Source organism: Pseudomyrmex gracilis, unplaced genomic scaffold (assembly GCF_002006095.1).
Source record: "Pseudomyrmex gracilis isolate BER0280 unplaced genomic scaffold, ASM200609v1 scaffold_272, whole genome shotgun sequence".
NCBI lineage: Eukaryota > Metazoa > Arthropoda > Insecta > Hymenoptera > Formicidae > Pseudomyrmex > Pseudomyrmex gracilis.
This window is the reverse complement of record NW_018020856.1, coordinates 35,064-52,424: the sequence shown is the minus strand read 5'-3', so window position 1 is coordinate 52,424 and position 17,361 is coordinate 35,064. Positions and strand designations below refer to the sequence as shown.

Genomic DNA, 17,361 nt, shown 5'->3' with positions numbered 1-17,361 from the left:
TATTTGTTGATCGTTTTTAAACATCCGAATAAAAATATACTTTATACGTCCAATAATAATCTACATTTTTTAAACATGTAATGTTCATCATACGATTTGAACCGAATAAAACTCAAATTTAGACATCTGGCAGACGTCTAGTGTGCCGTCTGAGATAAAGGCGGAGTTTGTTTGTTTAGGAGAGCTGGGGAAAAAAAGTTTCATGTTTTTCTCAAAATGTCTGCAGATGCGATAATTACCTGTGCATCTGCGAGGATGCGCCGCATCAAGGCCAAGGTGGGGTGCGTTGTGAGATCATCTTGTAGTGCAAGCGCCTCGCCCTCTTTGTTCAAATGATTTAAAGCCTTGAGAGCTGCAATCAAACGAAACAAAATGCGAATGCACTTTATAAACTGGGAAAACAAATTTAATTATTGTACAGATTTATTCATTCGCACGTACTTATAAAACAAATCTTAGTAAAATAAAAAATTTAAAAAAAAAAAAATAAATAAATAAATAGACACCTATCTTTTCGTTTCTGATGAAAGGACATCTATTGTGTGTACACATGTATCAATATATATATATGTCTATTATGTAAATATCTATCATATATATAATACATTTCAGGCGTTACATTTTGCACTTTGTTCAAGATTGCCGAGCACGCAATTTAGTGGTACGTACACCGCTTTGCGGTACTAGTTGGTACATATAATGAAGGATGCTCGGCGGGGCTATGTGAGCCATTTGGTCGCGTTAAGCCTTTCATCCGAAACACACGGGAAAGTCAGGGGATTTCCAGACTCCGACTTCGTCCAAGATGGCCGGTCTCTCTCGGCTCGTTCGTCTCGTATTATCTTCATCCGACCGGCGGTTCGAGCGGCGGGATAATTGAATTCCCGTGGTAGTCGGTGGTCGTGGCGCGAAGGTGGAAAAGCCCGAGGGTTGCCAAACTGTTATCGACAAGTTCGTGAGAGAAGGTCGTTTTCGCAGAGAGGCGATCGAGCGACAGACACGCGCCTTCGATGTTTCAACGGCCGAGAGCGATCGAAAACGCTTTAGCGTGTGGTTTCCCAAGCGTGGGAGATATATACGAAGTACCGCGCTTTAAGCAGTCGCGTTTTTTTCAAATCCATTAAATTATATGCTATCATAAGCTTGCAAGCCACGTGTGTGTGTGTGTGTGTTGCGCGTCGACAGAATTAACGGGGAAATTTCGTTACGTCTCAAAGGCAGAGTTGCTTTTTGCATAGCCACCCGTCTTGTCAAAGGAAACCGGTAACTGTATCCTGATAAACGACCAGCTCTCCCTTGCCGAAAGAGAGTGTGTGTGAGTGAGTGAGTGAGTGAGTGAGTAAGTGAGTGAGTGAGCGAGTGAGTAAGTGAGTGAACGAGCGAGCGCGCGCGCGCGCATGCGCTCGTGGTGGAATTATAATACCGGATAATACATTCCGGAACTCAGCGCGAGCTTAAACGCAAATTTAGCGAGTTGCATATGCAGCTGGCGATGCGGAGGCTTTGATGTGGCGTAAGCAAAATTCGAAGCGAGTCGGTAAGCCGTGCAACGCGGGGAATTTCGCGATATATATCTCGTTAAAAATGTATTTCAACTTCGCTCCCGAAGTCGGGATTGCAGAAACGACGTGACATCGATACGGAGAGTCGCGATTTGCAAATTAGCGCGATCGAGTTGAACGCGGTCAAAAATCATCGCCGCAGCTTAAAATTCCGCGAGCTTATCGGAATTTTTAATTGCTTAAAGCAAGATATTTGTATATATTGCGCGAAAACATGTAATTGCGTTACGGAGCGACATGATGTGTCGCGGGTTGATATTTCTCAATGAGAATTTAAACAGTATTTTACCGATAATCTCCGAAGTTTAATCGCGCGCGTGATTTTTCATATAAACGCGCCGATAAAAGCTTCGCGACTCATATCCGAGCACGAAACGAGCTTTTCATTTTGCGAGCTCGTAATCGACGCGCTGTGACGAAAGTCCGGGGATGGATCCCCGGCAACGATTAGATAGCGGACGATTTGTTGCCCCGAAGGTACAATTAAATGCAATTAAATTGCCGCTGCAACGAAGTAAGAGAAGCTTCGAAGTGCATCGGGGAACACGTTTTATCGACAAGTCTCGTTTGCCAAAGACAAAGGTCTCTTTCTCTTTCTCTTTCTCTTTCTCTCTCTCTCTCTCTCTCTCTCTCTCTCTCTCTCTTTCTCCCGTGGATAAGATACGAACTGTAGATCGCCGAACATCTTCCCGGAGAGAATCCCTGGGCGTCCTGCAAAGTCCTCGGAGGACGAGGGAACGTATTATCGCCAGATCACGAAGAACGACTCGTCGTAAAATTGCTCTTCGCCCGCAAAGATCGAGAAACCGAACTTTGCAAAGACGGAAAACCATTTCCAGTGCAGGTGGATATAAAAAAAAAAAGGAATGAGGCAGTTTAGCAGCTGCGTTGAACGATAACGAGAAACTGAGGAAGAGAGAAAGACTGGGAGTCGTTTTAACATTTCTTTAAAAATTAGATATGTTACTAAATATGTTGAATTTGTATAATTCAAGATGATGATTTAAAAAAATTAAAAACAATTTAAGAAAGAGAATAATAATATTCAATAAATTTACGTTCACACGGAGAAAACAATTTTCTTTAGATTTAATAATTCTAGTTTGTTTGACTCATGTTTGTTGCATTTTCGCGCGCGGGACCAACAATTTATATAATCTTGCACCAAAAAACAATTTTCTTAAATGAACATTTTATTGTTTTGTTGAAAACTATCATATTATTTGGCGAAAACAATACAGTTGAAACAATTTGTTTCAATTAAATAATATTTGATTTGATAACAGAGCCTACGGCATGCTTTTTTCGTGCTGAATGGCACACGAGCATCACGACAATTTGACAATTTCTTGATTTTCAAATCATAATTGGTCAAATTTTCCGATGCTCGTTGCAATCTAAAATTAAAAAAAAGTCGTGTGTCGCAGATTTTAACATTGAAATATTAATTTAGCACTTAATTATCGCTAAGATTCAGTAGCTGAATAGTTAGAGTGTTTAACCATCACGGAAGTTTTAAGTTCGAGCGCAGTCTGGTTGATTTCCAATAACGAATTTTTCCCATACGAGGTAGTTTTTAAGATAATTAAAAAGCTTATATTCAGAGATATATAAAATACAAAGATAAATGTTTATTTGTTATTATAAAATGTTTATTTTATTATAAAGTTTAAATTTTATAATTATATAGAAGCAATAATTTTCTATAAAAATTTTAAAGAAATATTTTATTTCAATCAAACAATCGTATTGTTTTGAAAATCAGCTTGTTTCGATTATTCCAATCAAATATTTTGTTTGGATTTAACAAACTTTGTTAAATCTAAAGAAATTGTTCTCTCTGTGTGTTTGTATCGGTTTGCCGGATAGCAGAGGATTATATAAGATAGAAAAGGGTTAACAGTCAGTTTTGTGGTTTCGGTTAAGCGGCTTGTGATACCGTCAGCTCAGATTTCTGTCTGTCATCTTTAAGCTGATTGATCGCGAATGAGAAGAAAGAAACGCACTCGAATAGATAAATCAGGAAAAAGGGAGAGAGAGAGAGAGAGAGAGAGAGAGAGAGAGAGAAAAACAGAAAGAACCCTTTTCTTCACGAAAGTCTGATCTCAAGATTGTGGCGGTTCTTCAAACACGACAGGAAGCACTCTCACGTAAAAAACGTCGAGTATCCTCACCCCGAATAATCTCGCGCGATCGTTACTACTTTAGCACAAAGAAGAAAACTCGGTAGCGCCAGAGATTCTCGATTAAACAGCATATCTCCACGTTAAAAAATTAATCCTAATAACGGTGACACTTTTCCAAAAAATATTTCTCTCCTTGCAAAGAAAGCATATACGTCCAAGTTTTTTATAAACACGAATTAGAGAAATTATCGTTTTTTCGCTTAAAATAACAAATTTGAAAACTTCGCGATAAAAAAATTTTATTTTCTTTCGGACGAGATATTTACTTAAAAACAAAAAAAATTCTATCAAAATGATTCTAAATCATAATTTAAACAAAATTTTCGAGAGAAAGAGAGAGAGAGAGAGAGAGAGAGAGAGAGAGAGAGAGAGAGAGAGAGAAGTTACATCATCAGAATATTATTTGCGTAATTAAATGTCACGACATGAGCTGAAATTTGTTTCAGAAGTTTCCGGAATCCGCAGATGCGAGGAGACGAGGCCGGAATGAATCAGCTCGTCGCGTCGACGGCACGAGCCGGCGGCGCGGCACGATAAATCTCGCGTGCAACGCGCGCGGAGCGAAAACGTGCCCTCCCGCGCGAAAGTAGGCGACCGGCGGCGTTGAAATATTCCGCGCGAGCGACGTCGATAGAAGGGACGACTCCGCGCGTCGTTTTTTTCTCTTTTTTTTTTTTTTTTTTTTTTATTCCGTATAGAAACACGTACAATCTCGCAGCTCGCGTGATGTAGGTGTATTGCCGAAGTGCACACGCGGCTCCTTGCGGATGGATCCTTCCAGGTCGCGGCGAGGGTTGTATGTAGGTCTACTGCAAACACACACAGCGAGAGAAGTGAGCGCGCCTCGGTCGTTTTCCGAACAGCGCAACGGGGAGTCTCGCGAGTTCGTGTGATATATACAGCGCGCGCTCTCTGATATTATGCGCGCCGGTGTGTGCACGATGTGTGTAGGTGTGTCGGAAGCGAGATTCTTTATGAGCTTTTATACCGACTAACGCGAGACTATATCGAGGTCGCGCACCGAGCTTAGGCGGACTAATGCGAAACAGGAACTCTTTTATAACGTTTCGGCATAAGATAAAGCGTAACTTTAGCGGTAGCGTTCGGAAGAGCAAAAAGATTGGTTATTGATGGGAATTTGTTGGTTCAAGTTACCTTCCGCGAACACGAAGCTCGTATAATTACATTAGAGAAATCGAGTAGCCGCGGATAAACGTATCCGATATCGGAAAGAACAAGCTCGATGTGCGTGTGTGCGTGTTACGTAATACATTATATGCTAAGCGAATTTTTGTCACGTTTGAACCGTGACGAAGTCCGTAACCACGACACGTATCGCTCTAGCTTCCGGGATAATCACGACGCGTGTTGCGACGCGACTCTTCGGGTCCGCTTATATCTGTCACGTAAGTCTTGCGACACACTCAACACTTCCTCAATGTCGAAGGCAATTGATTGACCGATTCGACGAATTAATAATAATAGTCAAATCATGTAAATGCGGAATAGCAAAATTCTGGTTAAAAAAGTGACGATTACGTTAGCAAAATTACATTGTTGAATTCACGTTGTAAATAAAATCTTGATATATATTATTAATGCAAAAAATACCAAAAGTTTTTTTATGTTTTCTCTCTCTCTTATACGTATATATTACATATAATATTTATTTATTATTTTTTACATATATAAATGTAAGTTATCAAATATACCATAATACAAATTAAAAATTTAAAACAAATATTCATAAACGGCTCTATTAATTATAAACTAAGATCAAGAAATAAGACTTAGAGAATCAAGTGCTGGATATTGTGTGCGCAGAATATATTTTTAACGTGTAAATTAATACATGTTGAAAATTCGAATTGAAGAACCTTCTAAAATACCATTTAAAATGTTGACTTGCGTCCCCGTACATATAAATTACTCATTTAACCTCCTTATAAAAGTTAAAAAATTCCATTGCAAAAAAGACATTCCGGGTAGGAGTCGGATTTCTCGCATTTCATGCAGTCGCCTTCTCAATTTCGACGAATTTCGTCGAAAAGTATTTCCTGATTTTAATTAAAAATTTGTTTTGTTTTTTTTTCATACATACGTATACATGCAGGGTAGAGCTCCGAGGTTTGAGCCGCGCCCATTTTATGCCACATAAGTCAGAAAAAATAGAAGAATAATTTGCGTGCAACCACCTTGTTACGTGCCCTTATGTTACATTAGTATTGTGTTGCGATTTCAGCTTTTTATTGTTACCATTAACAAAACCATCGTTAATTTAGTCGATTATCACGCCAGCGTGATAAATTAGCGCAAATTTTACGGATACGTAAACTAATTACTACAAGGTTCATAAAAACGTTTGGCGGTTATTTTGCGATATATAAGTGTAAGAGAGGGAAAATAAAAAATGGATTATAGCAATTTTGTAATTTAGGGATGTTTGTGAAATGAATCGCACATTCCCATCCATCAATAACCATGTATCCCACCCCTATGGGATATATTGCAAAAATACAAATTTTTTTATAAATATAAAAACTACAGATTTTGTATTCGTAATTTTTTTTATAGTAAAAGACAATATAAAGTTTTTATTGGTATAGTTTGTTTTGTCTTTAACGTCGCAAAATACTATCCGATAAATTAACTTCTTGGATAGTGTTTGCGGCTCGTATATCCCGGAAAATCGTCCTGTAATAGTAACAGAACTTAAAAACTTTAATAAAGTAAAGTATTGCCGCGCGCGCGCGCGCGCTCGAGAGACGTTCTGACATTGCGCGATGCATCCTAATGCATCTCGCGACCCGGTATTGCAACGAGTTCCCGTAATCCTCGTGACACGACTACCTGAATTACATTGTGCTTAATATATATCCGGCCGTAGCGCGCAGTTTACCGGTCTGACTTCCGTGGAGCAGGCGCGCTGGAAACAGGATTAATGGATTAGCAATGTTTTGAGTTACAAGCGAAGTGTAAGCGGGGCAAATATTCTCTCTCTCCAATTAGACCAGAATTCTACGGTAGTGCGGGAGGCTTTGAATTACGGCAAAATCGGCGCACCTGAGAGGGCTCGAGAACCGCCAGAGTGATCCTTTATAAATGCGACTATTTCGCCGGCGAGCGCAGCCTCCGCGCAATGGAGGCTTCATTCATTATCCATAAGCTGCGAATTCGTAGCGCGAATATTAAAGAGAAAAAGGATGTAACACAAAGCAAACGTGAATATTGCAATATTAACGTCACTGTAAATTGGAAGTTTGTTTTTTTTTTCTTTTTTTTTCTTTTTTTTCCCCAAGCTCTCTCGAGCACAGAGCATTTTTTCTCATGTTTTTTTTTTCTCTTGCTCGCATCGCTCATTGCTATACACGCATTGTTTCGATTGGATAAATAAGGGATAAAGTGATGTATAACTCGTGTATTCGAATATTATTACAGCGTCTGCACGGTAAAAGCGAGAGTCTTTATATAGCCTATTATATCAGCAGGAAAACATATCGAGCTTGTCGCGCGCGTGTAGTAGGTCTACTGCAGTAGACCGAAGTAGACACGTGCGATTCATACGCGGCAGTAAAAGTAACAGGATGATGTATTATACATATCAAGTGTCGCAACGTATTATCGTCAGGATATTCGATCTCCGAGGAACTACGCGGTCGTAAAATATGATATTACGTCGTCGTAAAATATTATATTACTTAAATGCGAACAAAATGACGACGTATCAATGCAACGTGAATTTCAGCCGCTAAAGTGCAATACGCGGCACGTGCGTAATTAATAAATTGCAATCTTACGTGACGCGCAACGTGTGTTTTTGCTTTCGAAACTTGAAAATTGACGCAATTAACGAGATAAAGTGGCGCGTAAGTGTGGCGCGAATTTCCGACGTGCTCTCTTCGTGCGAGGCCACGAAGCCTCGCGCGCGCGGATGTTTATCTTCCCAAGCACCAGCACGGGGAAATCCCGTGTAATACCGCAACCTGTCCCAGGAGTGACCAGGAGCTGTCATCGGACTCACCTTCCTCGAAAGGCTGCGCACGCTTGGCGAACGCTCTCGAGAAAACACCACCGCCGCGCGGCTTCGACGCGTCCACGCCGTTTTCTACGGCTGCGCTCATTTTCCCGAACGATTCTTCGCCGAGCGTGTCTCTGCCGTGGACGTATCTGAAATTGACATTGCGCGAAAAACGCTCTCGTAAGAACGATTGAATTGCTTTCTGTGCTCCTCTCGACGTTCGGTCCCGCATCGAGATTTCTCAACGCGGTCATCGTCAATGTCGTTGATTTTTTCTCTTACATTAGACAAAGTTGTTAAATCTTTAAACATATTGCAAAGATTAATTATATTGTGTATATATTACTTATATATATATATTAATTATATACATAGTCTAAATAATAACTAAAAATAACATAAAACTATTCTTGTCAATAATATAAAAATATTGATAATAAAAATTATCAACAATAAAAAAAATATTATTGTAAATTAAAAACAAAAAAACAGATAAAACCAAGTTTTTCCCGCTGTTTTGAAAGATATGGCGGAATAATGTGCGATACAAACTATCTCGTATTTATGTTTACAACCTCATTAGCTTTTCGTATAATTAGCGCGTTGAAACTGTCTATTAAACGCTGATACTCGTCTCGCATATGCATAATATATACAGATTTCACGCTGTCAGGCTAATGTAATAGCAAGATTTTGTAAAACTATGCCAATGTTAATTAATTCAACGTTACCATACGTTTCTTTCTTACATCTACTATCTAAAAGTCAGCCTATGTATGCCAGTGCTGAAACAGTTCACGTATGTACATATATACTTCAGATGAACCGACACGACTGCAGCCGCCACCCACGTTCACGGTGATGTTAATTAGAGTGCGCTACGATTAAAGTTTCTCTCTAATTAAATGTTAGAGATTGCGCCTAGTTACCGGCCGGAAGATTGCGAATGAAAAAAGTGCCACCGACTCGTTGTCGATACTCGCGAAGAAACAAAGAGCTAACGACACTTAAACGTTCTCCGGTTACAAAGTTGGCTATCAATTATACTGAAGAGAAATAAAGAATAATAGGAAGACAATTTCTGATTCTTTCGCGAGTTTTTATTACAAAAAAAAAAAAAACTTCTGCAAAGTCTTTTCGATCTACCCATTATTTTTTATCCTGTAAAGTATTTAAATCCTGCAAGGTATTTAAATCCGACGTTGCTTATCAACGTCCTACAGGAAGGATGGAATTATCGTGCAGGCAAGTACCGCTTTTCGCAAGTTTGTGTTTGCGCAACGTAACACGATGGACCGTTCGTTACTCGCCTCGGGGATGACGCCATTATGTTACGGAAAGTCCGTATCGGGGGCGAGCAAACGACGAGCATATAATAACCAGCGCGTCGCCGTCGATACTCGGGGCACCCCTCTCTCTCTCTCTCTTCTCGTTCTCCCGAAAATGACGAGGCACCCCATATTACACGTCATCCTGTGCACACACACGCGCTCGCGCACGTTGTCACCCTCTCGACGGACCAGGGCAGGCGACTCGCCGTCATTCGATCGTCATAATTTATCATTACGCACGGGGAAAGACGCGTTCGATAAATCCACGCCGTGTTCAACCACGTTAACATTGATTTATGCACTGTGACGCACATACACGGCCATAAAGAGAGATCTATCGCGCGCCCTTTGCAGCGTCAGAAATCACGCGCGGAAAAGCGCGAATCGCCGGTAAAACTCGATGGAAAAAAAAAAAGTCGACCTTCGCTGTCCGTTTCGTACGTGACCCTTTCGGTTCCGAAAATATCCAACGCGATACGATTGTCATGCGCGAAGTAACGCGCAGTGACAAATAATCCGATAACTGCTCGCAACCGTGTGTACATAAAATGCTCGAAGAAGATGGCATCAAAATGTGAAAATTTGATAATTTCCCGAAACAGAAAAAAAAAAGAAAGAGTCAACTCGGATAATATTAATTACTCTCTTAGAATTTTTAAGTAATAACTTTTTTAAAAATTGTACACGCAATATTTTGCGTAAAATATTGTTTTGTTTTATAGTATTCTTATTTTTTTAACATTTTTTTTAAATACAATTATACGATCACGTCTGAAATAGTCGCGCAAAGGAATTTAATTATGATTTCATTGAGAAGACTAATAAACACAAGACTGGTTTTCCACAGCCACGGTCCGATTTGAATAAAATCGCGTTCACTGCGAACAGGCGCGATTAAATGTTCGTCATTTCAATTCCTACATACTCGCGAATACGCTCTCTTTTTCTTTCTACCATGTTTGGCACGATAAATGGCGATAGCTCGTAATGAAATTGGCTAAATAATTCCACTGTGTTTCATTGCCTCGTATATACACCTCTCTATTTAACGTCACATTCAACTCGATGCTAAATGTCATCTGTTTCCAAAACTTGTCCTATAGCTGTTCTTTATTTAATCACTTTTCCATTTTCATTGAGATAAATGGAAAACGTGTTTTTTGAGAATATCTTATGTCGTTTTATGGGCAATAAGTCGAGAATTGAGTGTAGAAACGTACAAACAAATGATTGCGACATCAAGAGAGAGAGAGAGAGAAAGAAAGAGAAAAAGAGAGATCTTGCTCTCTGTATAACCAATTCAAATATAAACGTACTTGTCATTTCCATAGTAAATCTAATCAACGGATTAAGAATCGTGTGCGAGATGTATTATAGCATTAAATCGAATGTTTTATTATTCTATATTTATGTTATAGCGACAAAGCAGAAAAGGGATTGTATTACGTGGGCGTTTAGACTCGATAAATTCTTGCAGAGTTGCGAGTTGGCTTCTGATTTATGTACCGCGACAGCAGAACTCATAAGGGAGATCTATAGCCGTTTTTCCATTCTTTTTTCTTTTCGCGGAGATTCGTGCGAAGATCTTTGCCGGCGATTTTCAACACGGTAGAGATTTAAGATCGTAACATCCGCGTAACTTTGCCTCTATATATAAGATATTTTATTAATGCGTTACCGCGTCGAACTTTATTCAAATTTTTATTTATATCTTTTAATATAATACTCTTTTTTTATATCTTTTAATATATATCCTCTCTATTTGTTCAAAAAATATCCAAGAAAGATACAAAGATATAAACAATTTTACTCAGAATATTTACACACAGTTGTTTGAAAGAATATTGTGGTTTATTATTACATGCAACAAATAAAACAAACAAAAACAAAAATAATAAAGAATTTTTAAGGCTCTTGAAATTCAAACAACGTGAAATTTTTGGTCAATGAGAGCCATACGTTGAATATTAAAAAATATTTTGAAAAACAAAAATATTTTCTATATTTTTTATATTTAGACCTATTATATATATATTTATATATAATAGTATTATAAATATATTTAGATCTATGTAGTTTTTTAAGTGTGAATCTTACATAATAATGTAAACAGTTTAACAAACCAATAGTATTTTATTATTGATCTATATACAGAGTAAAACAACACCCAATGATTGACACGCTTTAAGGACTTGTCAATTTTTTTTCTCAAGATCAAAAAAAATTATGATCTAACTAAAGAACTCTAAAATAAAAAATGCAAATTAATGTTGTTATAAAAAATCCAAATTAAAATCCTACTATAATGTCAAGTAAAAAAGTAATCATAGACAAAAATGTTAATATATTACTAGAAAAAAATTAAGTTCCCATCACTGGAGGGAGTGTTAACTATAAAATCAATTATTCTACTTTCGTCTTGCGTTTTGTAATTGAGAAGCTCGTGTAATTCTATCTATGTCGCGTTAATAATAAACTTCGAGCGATTGTAACGTGATGGAGGTAAAACACACAACGAGAATCGCGAACCGCAAAGAGTAATTATTCTCTCGTTCTCCATAGTTTCCTCGTATCGATAAACTTCCAATGAATAAACACTTTCACGCTGATGAAATAGAGAACAAAGCATCTGAAGAGAACGATAAAGTCACGAACGAATTGGATTACATTCTGCAGAGGGAATGATGACCCGTATAATTTGTCGGATAAAACTTCCCACAATCAGCTGAAGAAATATCGTGTTTTGAAAATCGTCAGATTCAAGAAAATATAGCGTACAAATAAACTAAAAGAAAATCAAAAATATGATTTCAATTGAGAAAATTTATATTTAGCGGTTTCCTTCATCAATCGATTTTGTACTTTTATTTTTTACAGAAGATAGGTGTATAAGTTCAATTTGTGTTATGTATAAGTGTGTATAAGTGTGTGTATATTTATGCCTGTCACAAAAGACACGTGATAAATGAAAATGTAGAAATATCGCGTGAAATAGCGAAGCGAAACCATTAAAGAGACGAAATGTATACGGCTCGGTTTTCAGAACAATTTACGACGAGTCCTAAATCTCGTCTTATCCTTCGTAAGCAGATACTGGGGATAAGGACTCAGCTGTGTTTCACAATGGAGTAATAATTTGTGCGACTGCATCCCGCGAAAAAACGAATGTTATTGTCGGGTGTGTTTGTGGCAATTACGAAGTCGTTGGCACAACACTCTGTTGACGCGCACAAGTCCCCTAGTGTCCAATTTCGTGATGGACATCTCACCGGTACGACGATCCCTTTAACCGCGGTACAATCATTGGGGAGAGATGACGAAGTTTCGCTTCAGCTCTTCTTCGTAAAGCAGTTTGCCGGCTTCCTCATCGGGGAAGATCTCCGATTGGAAGTGCAAATCAATTTGGTAGTAAAAAAAAAAAAATTGTTAGATCAGACGTTTTTAATCAGAAAAATGTCTTGAAGATTTTTATTGGTAAGTATATTTATACACATGTGTATGTATGATGTGCAAACAAATTTATAGGCTGTCGGTTTATATATTAGCTTTCGTGTAATACAACAGACTCTACTATGATCTTAGTTATACTCAGGGGATTCATTCCGGTCGTTCGAATCTACCGAAGTAAAACAAATGGGAAGGGCACGAAAGCAGTCGATATATTCGCCGAAACGACCGAGTCACCAACATTCTTCGTTACTCTCGTGCGCACCGATCGATCACGCTCCTCTTCAACGGCCACGCAACCGGCTTGTGCTCGTAAATACGAATTACGACGTGATTGTAGTAATATCGACCACGTTTCCGAGTTACGAGGTACATGAATAAAATATAACATCAGCTGCGGAAGAGACGTTCTTCTTTTATTTCTTATCGTTTGCGGAAGAGGTATATTTTATTTTTGTCTCACATTTTTTCCCCGGTCGATTCTACTTTGCGTCGCAGCCGCGACTGATTTGCAATTTCCGTCGAATGTTCCTCCTATTCTCGGCAACTTCAACGACTCCATATCGCGTCTAATTTACTCTCGATGTCGAGTCTCTTCCAAGAGCTTTTCAGAGAAGCGGATGTCTCGCGGAATTAATTACCAGGAAAATCATACCGAAATTTTGTTGCACCACTAACACCGCCGAAATAACGTGCTTTCTCTCTCTCTCTCTCTCTCTCTCTCCAAGCAATTCTGCTTTCAATGCATCTTCCTCAGAAGGAAATTACAAAACGCCAGAACACATTGCAGATCCTTCTTGAACCCGTCAGGAGTTCTCAACGCAGACGAATGATCATTTCTGTTGAGATGGAGATCGAGATCGAGATCAAGAGAGAGAGAGAAAGTTTTCCTCTTCTCTCGTATGTTCGGAGAGGAAATCTCACGAGATGCTGCGCAGCGCGAATGATTTCGCGACGCTTTCCGTGCCTCCGTGGCGCATTTGGGATTTATGACATAGACGTAAATATGCGGGTCCGCCCGTTGTCGTGGGACTCGAGTTGCAACGAGTCGTCGCGCGAAATCCAAGTTAAACTTTGTTGCATTTTGAACGACGCGTCGCCACGTAGGTGTGACTCCGCAAAATCCGGCCACTTAACAAAATTTATACACGGATAGCCGCATATCACCCAGTTTAGAAAGTTTCCAACTTCTCGGGCAAAGTTTCGTCAACAGTTTCGTATAGAATTTCGCACGTCCAATATATAATTTTGGACCAGAGAGATAAATAACAAATTTAAACAGATCAAAGTGATCTCTCTCTCTTTGGGGAAAAATTTAATAATTTGTGTTTTTTGCGAAACCAAATTCTTCATACGCAAGAGAAATATATCAAGAGCTGTAATCATTATAATGCAACCTTAACCAGTGAGTATCAATTTAATCACGACTTTCGCGTTCTTCCTCTTCTCCGTCGTTACGCCGCGCTCTTACCTCGACGTCGCCATAAACCGCATCGTTAGCTCGATATCATCGGCAGGCAGCCTGAGAATACCTCACGGCCGTGCGCGATTGTAATCTAAGGGNANTNGATTAAAAAAAAAAAAAAAAAAAAAAAAAAAAAAAACGAGTTCACGAAGAGAAGCGACAGTAAGTTTCATGAAAAAGACGAGTGCGTAAGAGAACGCAAGACGAGCTTAAAGCCGCAACGATGGCGCCAAGCTAAACGCTTTATTTTTATTTTTTTTTTCTACCTTAATTAGTGCGCCCTCGACCGCATAATTATTGCGTTACGGCTGCATTAGGCGGCAACCAAGGTGAGCTCCTCCTGGAGCGAGTGCGTCCAGCAATTTCCAACCACTCTTCTCGCGTCGCTTTTTTTTTCCGCGCTATTTTCCGCCTCAGATGTGTTTAGCAGCGCTGATGCAAATGCGCGTGACATTTTCGTTTTAACTCCAGAGAGCGCATTCGAAGCAAAAATTGTGTTTACAACAAATTAAAATGGAAATCGCCGTAAATTTGATAAAAGTAGAACTTCAACCTCACTTTATTTTCGTACAATTTGTAATAAATTCATAAATTATAATAGTTTGAGATTGTGTTAATACTTTTTTCAATATTTTATTTTGCTAAACTGCTATAGAGTTCACACATCCGTTCAAATGTGAAACTAAATGTTTTTTCTCAAAGTTTTATACGCTGTATATAAAAATATATATAGATCCAAGTAGGTACATTACGGATAGAGTAAACACAACGCTCGAGTTTTTCTCGAATGATAGTTGACGCGATCGTAATTAAGTTCTAAGCGAGCGACGGACGAAGTTTGATGAAATCGTTAGATTGTTTTGACTTCGGAAGATTCAACTCTCCGGAACCGGTCGAACAAAGTTTCTTATCTTAAACTTGAGCGTTACGTTTTCGTAACAAGACTCAATTCTCGCTTTGCGAGAAAACTCATCGACGCTGGACGCGCTTCAATTGCTCGCGCACCTTGTATTTTCAAGGCACAACTGTTCCGACTGTTGTTCATTTAATTAGCATAAAATGTGCAATTAATTAATCACACATAAAGATAAAATAATAATCATGTCAAAGAGAAAAGATAAAAACAGACTATATATTTGCAACAGAAAGAGAGAGAAATCGAGTTGACATTTGATACCGTCCGTCATTACAAGATGCATATATAAATCGCGATCGGGCCGCGGCTCTCTTAATCGACCTGTTTGATTTTTGTTAACCGAGAACAATGAACGCCCGGAACAATCTGTCTCGCACGACAGAGCATTCAGGATGAGTCTTAACGGTGAAAGCCGGACCGGAAGAATCGACGATTCGTGACTGACGGTACGACAATGCAAACGGTACTTGAACCTTTTCGTTCCAGACGAGATGTCGCCGCGAATTTCCCGGCGGTTACAAATAGACACTGGCGTGGATGGATATCTCCTTCGAATTCTACCTCGAGTTCCTGCCGTTTCCTTCTTGAATAACTGATAAGATCTCAAAGTTCTCGACACATTCTTATAATTCGAGCAACAAAAATTGTAAAACATTATAACTCTCTCTTTTTAACGTTCCAATTTATATCTTACGAATTTAAGTCAATTAAAGAAATGATATTTTATGCTTTGCAATAAAAACTGAAAAAGTGAAGATTAAGAAGATGACTTGAGTCGCCTATATGTTTTTGTTACTATTGTTATACCGATATAAATGACGTCATGAAACATTGTTGGAGAAACAAGAACGAACGTATATAAAGAGATTATGTTAGATCTAAACGTAGTTTGAATTTTTTTATTAGTAAGCTTCCAAATTTTGTAATCAGAAGATCTCGTTACATTTTTAGATATTGTTTCTATCTCTGTCTGTTGTTCTTTTTCATGTATTAATTTCTTCAAATATAATGCAACATTATATCAAGATCATAGTAACTGCAAAAATAATTGCTCAATTTTTGGAAAATTAACACCCAACCGAGATTTCTTTGTCTATTTTAGTTTATTTGGAAAAAATTGTTTATCTGTCCGAACAGTAAATGTAAAAATAATTCTGAATTTTTAACTGCTTGGTAAGTCGGTACATAGCAAACAGATATAGTAATCTTTTAATATTTAATGCAGTTATGCTGTTACGTGTATTTTGTTTCTAAATAAGTGGGATTTAAGGAGAGAACAATTCCGAACAAACATGCGCAAACACGTACGATGAATAAATTTACTGATAAATAAATAAAACAAGAATAAAACAAAATGAGGTCGCAAAATCACGAGCAACCTGTAATACATCCTGTCGTGGTGAACCACGTACCGAGTGACGTAGAAAGACGCGAAGGTAGTAGTGAAATTTTCCTTTGTTCTGCACAAGCGCAAGGTTAATCGTCCCCCGTTTACTATGTATGTGGCGCGCTTGGAAAGATAGGTGACCGTGTTCAAATTTAGTTAGTGGCGAGGAAATTTATTTTGCGTCGCTGACTGGATGAGCAACCAATTACCATCTCTTTCCTTCTCATTTCCTAGTGTTTCGACGCTTTCTCTCCCTCTCTCTCTCTCTCTTCCAATTTCTCTCTATGTTCTCTCTATCTTTCTTTCTAGAATTTACATAGATCACTGTGGTGAAATGGAATTAGAGCAAGATCAGAATAGAATAGAATAGAAAAGAGAAAATAACAAGAGAAAAAGCGAAGACATGTCACGTTTCACACAATTATCTAAAAACTATTTTCTTTTATACAATGAATATAATTGTACAATAAATTGTGCAATAAATATAATTTGTATAATTCTAAACTTCCTTTTAATAGACACACAGCGGTCTAATTATAGATTCCGAACTATATGAACTAATTAAATAAGCACGGTTTTGATTTTTTTTTTTTTTTTAATATTCCGGTAATATTTTGACAAGTTAAAAATACAAAAAGCAAGTTTCAAAAGATTAATGCAAGTCGAATTATTATTGCGTTTCCGCCAAGAGTTCCGGAACACCTTGTAGACCGGGAAGCAGAGAAGAAACAGAGAGAAACTGGGTGCGTGATGGAGTTAGAGACATGAATATTTATACCACGTTAGATGGGTTATATCGCGGTGGAAGCTTAGGAGAAAAAGGGATACACCGACGCGCTACGTACGCGAGAATATACTGTACGTATGCCGGTGTGTTGTGGAAGATAGATACGAAGACCTCTATCCGAGCTGAGTGCGGCGAATAAGCACGGTTCATAATGCATAGCGCGGGTATGCGCCACGGCGCGACACGTAATATGCGCGACGCGTTAACTGTATATTGTATTACTTCGCCGTGTGCACATAACCGTGCTCGACGTAGAATTAGC

The 17,361-nt window shown here is 38.5% G+C and overlaps 1 protein-coding gene across 1 annotated transcript in view; it reads right to left on the bottom strand.

The window, feature by feature from the left end:
• LOC109859620 (kazrin) overlaps nt 1-17,361 on the bottom strand; it is an 88,495-nt gene that overhangs the window by 56,272 nt on the left and 14,862 nt on the right. The window contains exons 2-3 of the mRNA XM_020438016.1: nt 7,770-7,915; nt 240-352 (exon numbers count right to left, since the gene is read on the bottom strand). Coding sequence (XP_020293605.1) covers nt 240-352; nt 7,770-7,869 — 213 coding nt within the window. The 5' untranslated portion in view covers nt 7,870-7,915. The remainder of the gene's footprint in view (nt 1-239; nt 353-7,769; nt 7,916-17,361) is intronic.